The 10,048-nt window shown below is 29.1% G+C and overlaps 1 protein-coding gene and 1 long non-coding RNA gene across 2 annotated transcripts; both read right to left on the bottom strand.

Annotated features, from left to right (window-relative positions):
* On the bottom strand, positions 1,608–2,324 carry LOC104747039. The gene is made up of 3 exons (XR_761079.1): positions 2,254–2,324; positions 2,093–2,181; positions 1,608–1,891 (listed from the first exon to the last, which is right to left on the bottom strand). It is a non-coding gene; the product is annotated as an uncharacterized LOC104747039 (long non-coding RNA).
* Positions 4,030–5,009, bottom strand: LOC104747038 (CLAVATA3/ESR (CLE)-related protein 41-like). The gene has a single exon (XM_010468606.2). It carries the CDS (start codon positions 4,673–4,675, stop codon positions 4,376–4,378), a length of 300 nt encoding a protein of 99 aa, XP_010466908.1. The 5' UTR covers positions 4,676–5,009; the 3' UTR covers positions 4,030–4,375.

Below are 10,048 nucleotides of genomic sequence, written 5' to 3'. Positions count from 1 at the left end.
GTTTAGGTTCAAGGGTTTAAGTTGCGAGGGAATTGCTATGACTTGAGAAATTTTCGATGGATTTGCGAGGAATTTGCTATTCAACTAGTAAAACCCTTTCAAATTTGTCGCAAACCTTGAATATCTAATTTATAAAAACCATCAAAAATGATTTTAAAAAATTATTCAAATAAACTTTCAAGTATATTATAAGGTCTAATAGGCTCATTATTCTCTTTTCTATCATCAAACATTTTAAAATTGTCCAATTTTGCATCTTCCTCTAATCATTAACTATCTTCTAACTATCTTCCTATATGTTCATTACATTGAGACATATATTTGACAAATATTCCAAAAAATTGTCCAATTCTCCAAATATTTTGTGTTGCACTGCCCTATCGTTGATTATAAGTATTGGATTCATCTTTTTAATCATTAATATTAATGTAATTAGTCTTAAGGGTTTAGGTTAAACGGTTTAAATTGCGAGGGAATTGCTATGACTTGAGAAATTTTCGATGGATTTGCGAGGAATTTGCTATTCAACTAGCAAAACCCTCGCAAATTTGTCGCAAACCTTGAATATCTAATTTATAAAAACCATCAAAAATGATTTAAAAAATTATTCAAATAAACTTTCAAGTATATTACAAGGTCCAATAGGCTCATTGTTCTCTTTTCTATCATCAAACATTTTAAAATTGTCCAATTTTGCATCTTCCTCTAATCATTAACTATCTTCTAACTATCTTCCTATATGTTCATTACATTGAGACATATATTTGACAAATATTCCAAAAAATTGTCCAATTCTCCAAATATTTTGTGTTGCACTGCCCTATCCTTGATTATAAGTCTTCGATTCATCTTTTTAATCATTAATATTAATGTAATTAGTCTTAAGGGTTTAGGTTCAAGGGTTTAAATTGCGAGGGAATTGCTATGACTTGAGAAATTTTCGATGGATTTGCGAGGAATTTGCTATTCAACTAGTAAAACCCTTTCAAATTTGTCGCAAACCTTGAATATCTAATTTATAAAAACCATCAAAAATGATTTTAAAAAATTATTCAAATAAACTTTCAAGTATATTATAATGTCCAATAGGCTCATTATTCTCTTTTCTATCATCAAACATTTTAAAATTGTCCAATTTTGCATCTTCCTCTAATCATTAACTATCTTCTAACTATCTTCCTATATGTTCATTACATTGAGACATATATTTGACAAATATTCCAAAAAATTGTCCAATTCTCCAAATATTTTGTGTTGCTTTCCCTATCCTTGATTATAAGTCTTGGATTCATCTTTTTAATCATTAATAGTAATGTATTTCAGAATAATTCATCTTATATATGAAAACATTGAAATGTATTTGAGAATAATTATATTAATTTTGTAATATTTATAAAAAATTAGTTTCCTAATTTTGCAATTGATTTGCTATGGCTATCACAATTTACTCGCATGTCCGTAGCAAATTTGCTATGGATTCTGTTTTCGCAAATGCCTCGCAATTTTGCGAGTGATTTGCGAGGAATGTGACCTTTTCTGCAAATTTGTCGTAAATGCCTCGCAATTGAGCAGCGGATTTGCGACGACTGTCTTCCTCAAAACTTTGCGAAGGAGTTGCTAGGTATTTTTATTTTCTCGTACATCCGTCGCAAATCCACCGCAAATTTGCGAGAGCTATCCTCCGTCGCAACTCATCCTCGCAAAAGGCGTGTTTTCTTGTAGTGAGTGAGCTATATTTCCATTTCTTATCTTTCCCTAATGAAATATTTTTGTAAAATCACAGTTGAGAGCTTCCCTCACTTTTCACTCTCCAGAATATTGATTCAGCATGGTTCTAGTTTGAACTGCTCATCAATACTTTTTTTGGAACTCTGGAGTTGTCTGCTAATATCTGCCAATAAAAATTCAATTTAAAACGTATAAGAGAATAATAAAATAACATGAATTAGGTCATATTGAGTAAAAATTTATACATGATTGGCATAATATGTTGGAAAAAAATGAAATTCTTTTTTTTTCCAACATGATTTATCATACACATAATTAGAGTTTATTTTTAAATGACTTAGATGAAATATAAATAGATCTTTACCACTTGTTGATTCTTTGGAGATCCTGGATTTGGGAATGCTGATTACAAACTTATCAATTGCTCTTGATAATATCTTCATCTTTTCGTACCTGACATACCACAGACTTAATATAATTTGATATATTAATTTACACTCCACAAAAATTATGTAATAAGCTTACCTTTGTTTAAACTTGTAACTTGTTCGGTCAGATAAAACTTGAGAACACCTTCTCCGTTGATAATATTGAATCTAAATAAAGAAAAACAGAAGCCGCTAAATATATAATGTATGTAAGAAGAAAAAATGAATAAGAATTATGCTAGACATTTGTTTTTATAAGTTTACAAAAATACTATTTTTCTAAAAGTTTATATTCCCAAAACATTTGCAGTTTCACTACAAATACTGCAGTATATGACTGTGAGGTATGAAGAAATTTTTAATCTTGAAATTGACTTTTTCCAGCATTTTCAATTTTATATCAAGGTCTGCTTTTCTTTGGAAGAAGTATTGTGGGTTGTTCTAAATTTCTAATAGTACTTTACTTTTATAGTCATTACTATCTTGTTACGCTTAAGTTGGATTAATTATAATTTTCCTAAAATCATGGCTGAATATTTTCTAATATCACGATTTTTAAGCATTATATTAATTTTTCAGTTTCAATTAGTATTAATTTCTCTACACCTATAAATACATGATTTTATTATGGCATTATATTAACTACGATTATTTTCATAGTTAATGATATATAGAATTTAGGAAAAAATCAATAAATTTGTTAATAGGTTTAATTTGTATGAAATATTTACTATACTCTTTTGACTTAGTCGTTTTAGAAAGTACTAAATATATCGGATAAAGATGTTTTTTTTTTTTTTAATTATGCAAATAATTGGGTCTGTTTGGTAATATGGATATATGTTATGTTTTATTTATTTTTTATCCCTAAGTATGCTCCTCGATTAATAGTATAGATAGATGTTTGATATTGTTGTGCATATACATTCTATATGTAACAATACACATTCTTAAAATGTAACAACTATTGAGGCGTATAACTTGGATATATGCACGATCAGTTCAGTTCTAATTTAAAAATAATACTCTTTTTTTTTTTTTGTAAATTTCGAAAAGCAGAACATAGTATATATTTGTTATTCAATCAAAATCGTAGCTCTGTAAAATAAACATAAGGAAACCAAGGCCGTTAACAAATACAATATACACGGAAGAAGAAAGAAAGAGAAGAAAAGTGGAACATCATAAAGCAAATGATTGATGGCATATAATTCAACAACAAGAAAATGATACGATTATAATTATCAAATCATCACTTTTTCTTATTTAGCTTTTGGTTTTTCTTCTGGGACACTGTGCTTTGACAAGACAAAAAGCTATGTTAGGAAGTGATTCTTGTCTAATAATTTTGCTTCTTCTCTTCTACAGTCCCATGTCGTTCAACCCAACGAAAGAAAAAGCTGATCCACATTTTTTTGGATATATTCTTTTATAGTGAAAAAAAAGTAGAAAAAAAAAACAAAACAATTCAGGTAAAAAATAAATGGGGCTTCACACTTCTGTGTCGAATCGTACAGCGTATTACCGGTTGGTATGTATGAATATATCGGAGGGTCCATATAGTAACATGAATTATTGTTATTATTTAAAGATTATTATCACTTTTTCCGGTAGAAAAGAAAACTACTTTAGATAATTGATATCGGATATAGCTGTTTTGCATTTTCTTTTCAAGATTTATATTCAGAAAGGAGACAGTTTTGTCCGGAAAAAACGAGATCCAACAATTATTTGGGAAATCCCTCGAGATCTTCAATGTCATTCACTTAGTGTTACAAATAGGGTCTTTTGGTCAATGGTCCAAGTTTTATACTAATGATTTAACTATCATCAGATAAATCTAATAACCAAGGATTCTATATGCACCAAATGCTTTTGCGAAGGAAATATATTAGAGGTGGCTACATACACACAAGTGAACCATTTAGAGTATATCTCTTCTTTACAACTCTAACTTCAACTTAAAAGATGGAGGAAGCAATATTAAAACGAACTAAAGATTTAAAAAGGAAATGGAAGGGTACCAAATTGATCGATCCAAAGATATATATACCAAATCCATGATAATTCATAGCCAAAAAAAAAAAAAAACAAAATCCATAATAATTAAGCTTCTCTCTAATCTTCATCGATCTGAAGCTTCCCCAATATACATATAATATTGATCTATAATAACTTATCCTTCAAACTCACCGGTAAAACCAGATGTGCCAACTCACCTAGTTGGAAATAGGGTTTGGACCACTAGGAACCTCATGAGCATCATTTCCAAACTCTCTCCTTCTAGAAGTGCGGCTGTGTCGTGTGCGAGCGTTTGGATGTAGATCCATTGTTACTGAAGCTGAAACCGAAGGTTCAAGGAGAACCCTCTTAAAAGGAGCAACCGTAGATGTGACCTGAGGACGAGTCATGGGGATTGTAAGGCTAATGAAGAGAAGGAAAGATAAGAAGATGAGGAGAAGGGGAAGAGCACGAGCATGTGATGATTTGGTATTGGTTTGGTCAATTGATGTTGCCATGCAATTTAGAAAAAGAAACCACCCCCCCAAGATCCCAAGAGGGTTCAATATCCATTAACCAGCCACGAACAACTTGAGAGCTGGTCAGAGCCGCGAGATAAGTAAAACAAAAAACGAAGAAAGAATAAGATGAAACAAAAGAGAGAGAGGTCTAGTAATTAACTAAGAAGAGGAATGAGCTTGAGATAAAGAGAACAAAGAAAAAGGAGAAGAGAGAGAGAGAGAGAGAGAGGTTTTCAAATTTTCACACTCGTGAATATTTGATTGATAAAGTAAACCAAACAACGTATGCTAAATTAAAGATGTATGCAGAATAGTCACAAGTTATATAATTTACCAAAAGCACCCTGCAAGCATGATATCGCCTGGAGTGAATGGACATATATGGTGAATTCAGACTAGGGTTTGAACAACGCGAGACAAAACATTTTCCTAATTTTCTTTGGGATGGATATTACTGTTTAGCCCCTGAAAAGACATAGAATTGTCGGTAGGCCTGCCACTGTGGAACGAGCAATCTCAACGAAAAGGACAAAGCGTGTAGTGGTAATTGGGTCATTATGCGCGAATCTTAAAAAGCTTAGACAAAAAGCAAAGGTGATAAAATAAAAATCAAAGGAGAGGAGGTGGAAGAAAGCAGGGTTCTTGCTTTCTTTTCTCTTCTTTTAATTTTACATTTCTTTTCATATTCTCTTTTTCCAAGAAAAATATTTCTTTGACTAACGTGACAAACACCAATTGTATATCAACGTGTATCAAATACTAGTCAAAGTAGACAAATTATTGTTTATAATTAAACTACGCTTATCTTTTCATTAGGGATGAAAGTCAAATTATACCCCGTTTGTTAATACTATGATATGATATACCCGAAATGTGATGAATGATATACATCAGAAGGGAATTGCTATACAGACTTCGGGTATGTCTTATCAAAACCACCGAATTAGAACATAATGAATTGACACAATTTGAAAAAATGAGGACAGTAATACAGGAGAATAAAACAGTATTTGGTTTAAAAGTTTTTATAAAAAACATTAAATTGAAATATGTAAATTGATAGTATGTGGTAGATATCACAATTTTTCTAATGGACAATAGAATAAAAAGAATCGGATCCTTAATTAACCCAATGCATTTTTTTGTTGCATGATGTCAATGATACATAAATACATGTATGCTGTTTAACTGTTAAAGAATCATATATACATAGATGTCTACTTTGGTACATTTTGGTAAAAGTTTATTTTTATACATTAGCTTAAAACAAATAATAGGATTGATTGAATAAGAGTAAGCGTCTAAAACAAAAAAGGGCGGTGATGACGGCCATTAGTGTATGGAAGAAGCAATCATCTGGTGATGTCTTTCGTGCTATATTTTTTTTTTCAAACATGTCTTTCGTGCTATATCTATCACTAAAATGTTACGAAGATATAATAATATTCGATTTGGTAGACAGTGGAACAATAAACAATACTATTCGAGTATGGGAGAGAGACTGTGCATGTCTCCGTTACGTGGATTGCATGGGTCCCTTCACTTTCTCGGAATGATACCAACGAGAACGATTGTACGTCGTGGTCATTTTCGTCATTTTAGGCTTCTTCTTTATGTTTTCTTTATTTCATACTGCATTGTTTGTTGCTATGCCATTCACATTGACAACAACTGACAAGATTCCAATTACACGGCACACATAAGGTTAACCTCCGATTATACCTATATTTGTAGATAAGTATGTACTTTTTTTTTTTCAACAGATAAGTATGTACTTATAAATTTACAGATTTTATAATAGTAAACATAAGTTATTATGAATGTAATTAAGTATAAATATTGGTGAAAAGTTTTATATCCTATAGAAAAGGTGGAATGTTGAAAACATATAAAAGACGAAATCGTTTGATTATATAAAGGTAGCAAATATAATTAAGTTATTGACTTATTGTGCACGCATAAATATTACTATAGTCTCGGCACAAATTTGTATTTATAATATTTATGATGTGAGTACATGTACATTATCTAGTTATATACTCCTTCTACATGTGCAAATTTGTTTATGAGCTTAAAGTTGTTAATTTATACAAATTTTTAATCTACGTGAAACTCTAAAAAAAAAACGAAGCGAGTATTGACTTTCGTGACAAAAGAATATATATTTAGAAATTTAACAAAATTACAAAGATAAAACTTAGGTCCACGAACATATATGAGAGTAATTCTGAACCGTTGATGAAACAAAGTTTGATGTACTAGAAACAATTAACTCATGCATGCACCTCATATATTATTTGTGCTTGACTCAAGGCTTTTTAGAAGTCTCTGCACATGCTCGTTCCAGTAAAATTATCTCACCATTTGTCCCTATTTTTCATAGACAATAATTTGGTAGTCTATATATAAAACTAGATATGTTCTCTAGGTTATTCCATGATAAATTTGTAGTTCCAAACTTTCGTTAGTGTAATATGTCATCATAATTAGAAAAACTGTTATGGATGACGATAGATATATCTTTTCACTAATAGTTGTATAGTTAAAATCAAAACATAGATATATCATATATTTATGCAAGCGTGCACGTATGTAAAGATTGTTTTAAGAAGGCCACCACCAAATGGGTGATATCGATAAGTCATATTTTGCTTCAACATTTAGCGAAAGGCATGAAGAGCTAAAAGATTGGTCCTATCGTGATCTCCCATTTTTAGACAAACTTTTTTATCTTTCCTTCTTTTTTTTTTTTAAGAACTTTTTTTTTTTACTTTCACCTCGGAAGCTTTACGTCTATTTATTTCCACCATGTATCTTCCATTTTTTTAAAAATGATTTTTTTTTCCTGTCCACCAATTTTCGTTACAGTCAAATCACACTTTAAAAGTTGTTTGATTTGGCTCTTTGAAAAAACCGTCTACACTAGAAAATCATCAGATGACTCGCCACAAGATATATATTTCAACTACATATTACTTACAGAATTAAATTTAAGGTTATTTTGTTATTTTTTCTTAGTTAATTGAAATTAGAAGCAAAGATAAAGTTTTCTCTACGTAAAAGGACATATTTTCGTCGTGAACAAAAGGACATAATTTATATGATTTGTAGTGTAGCTTTCCCAGTCAATTTGAAAAATGTTAGGGAAAATATGGGGTCCCGTAGGCTTCCACTACACTCCAACCAAACCAAACCAAAACAGTTTTATCGCAATTATTTTACAATGATGGCATGTGATGTGAAACAGAAAAGTACAGTAAAACCTCTATAAATTAATAAAGTCGGGACCATAAAATTTTATTAATTTATAGAGGTTTTAATTTATCGATAAATTAATAATTATTAATTTATAGAGAGACTTTCCTAATTTGGTAAAAAAAATATTAAAATAAGATTTAATCTTTATAACTAATATTTTTATAAAGTCAATTACAATGAAAATAACAATTATCATGTTTTCAAGATAGCACTCAAAGATTTTTATATAGTAAAAATATTAAAAATGAACTCTAATAAAAATTAATGTGTAGATATATACATATATTTAGATAATTTTATATAATTATTAATTTATATTATTGATGGGACTATATATTTACAAAGGAGTTTCAAAAAAATTATTATTTTATTATATTATCGAATAGTGTCCAAAATTACACTAGTCTCAACTTGGGACCAAAGAAATTTATTAATTTATAGAGATTATTAATTTACCGAGTATTAATTTATAGAGGTTCTACTGTAAGATGTTTTATGAAATTTTGAACTTAACATAAAATGAGAAGATTTTGCAACGATATGTTTTCTCTAGATTATGGAGTATTGGCTTTATTCTTGACAATGATGCTTCATCAGAAAATTTAAAAAAATGAAAAAAAAAACTTAGCTGTATATAGATAATAATGTTGGCTTTGAAGTAACATAAAACTTATAAACCATTTCTTATGAAGTAACTTGAATATTCAATCATTTATATAAGAAGACTATATGAAAGAAACAAAACGTCCATGGTTATTATTTTTAACTTTTTTTTAATTTCTTGTATACCCCCTCAGACTCGAAACCATAACGAGTTATATGGTCTCATCACGAAATTTGGTATCATGCGAAAATGGATGAATGAGAAATTGAAAAGATAGACAACTTTTTCACCCCCTTTGATGCTTTATCTTTGTGTAAAGCTTTGCATGATTGGTTAGTCTTATATGAAGTTTTTCAATTAAAGTATATATATACTAAGATTTAACCCGTGATTTTTTTTTAAAAAACATATAGTGATGTTAGATTTTTAGGCTTTCTACTTTATTATGAAAGTTGTATAATTTGAATTTCTAATATTTTTATATTTGTCCCCAAGTTATATGTATAACTTGGTAATTTAATATTTGCGTTTACACATTTAGAGCTAGAAGTGTCAAAAGAGATTAAAACTATCATCTAACTCATCTTACATAGAATTAATGTTAATTCTAACATATTCCACCATATCATCGGTGAAATCTTAAAGTTTGTTTTATCAAGATAAACTTTTTCATCACAACTAAATCTATTTTTTATATAAAATTTGAATTTTAATATTAGTATTATTTTAATTTAGTAAAATATATTTTACAACCAATCATTTTATTAAAATATCTTATTTGTTTTTTTACATATCTTGTTTTTTTAAACAACTAAAAAGTCTTCATTGTTGTTTGTTTTCTCTTATTTATTCTTGGTTAGAATCTCTCAATTTTGTTTGTTTCTCTTATTATGAAAGGTTATTAATTTATTATTAGTCCAATTTATGAACAGTCCAGGATTAGGATAATTATTTGTGAAGTTGTAGAATTTTCACCCACATGATGTTGTTATTTCTTTTTACCAAGACCCAAGATGAGCTGAAGTTTCATCACTCTTTTCAAAATTGACATGATATAAGTTTAGCCATATATGTTGTATCAATTCTCTTGAGCTTAATTCTACATATATAATAATTATTAGCTCTTGGATTTAGTCTTTTAGTGTTTTTTTTCTGAAACATTTGATATTGTTTAATGTTCCTTAGATGGTTATTTAATACTGCTTCTTAGGGGGTTATTGGTTCTATGATTTTAATGGATTTAGAAATCCAGACAAAAATCATGTCTTATTCAATCATTGATTTTAAAATACTTATCAAAATGATGTGTTATTGGTTCCATGATTTACAAATACTTGTTAAAATCCCATGTTATTCATTCAATGATTTGTTTTTGGATTTCAAAATCCACATTATGTTTTAAATGGATTTGAATGGATTTGAAAGTGTAAAATAGAAGGATTCAAATCCAAGGATAAAACATGTTATTTCAAAATCCATGTATTTTGATTTCTAGAATTTACAATTCC

Source organism: Camelina sativa, chromosome 15, assembly GCF_000633955.1.
Source record: "Camelina sativa cultivar DH55 chromosome 15, Cs, whole genome shotgun sequence".
Taxonomy (NCBI): domain Eukaryota; kingdom Viridiplantae; phylum Streptophyta; class Magnoliopsida; order Brassicales; family Brassicaceae; genus Camelina; species Camelina sativa.
Note: the sequence above shows the minus strand (reverse complement) of the source record. Positions and strands in the feature narration are given on the sequence as shown.

What these genes read in the sequence shown, in the direction of transcription:
- LOC104747038 (XM_010468606.2), bottom strand. Translation starts at nt 4,675, where the DNA reads ATGGCAACATCAATTGACCAAACCAATACCAAATCATCACATGCTCGT.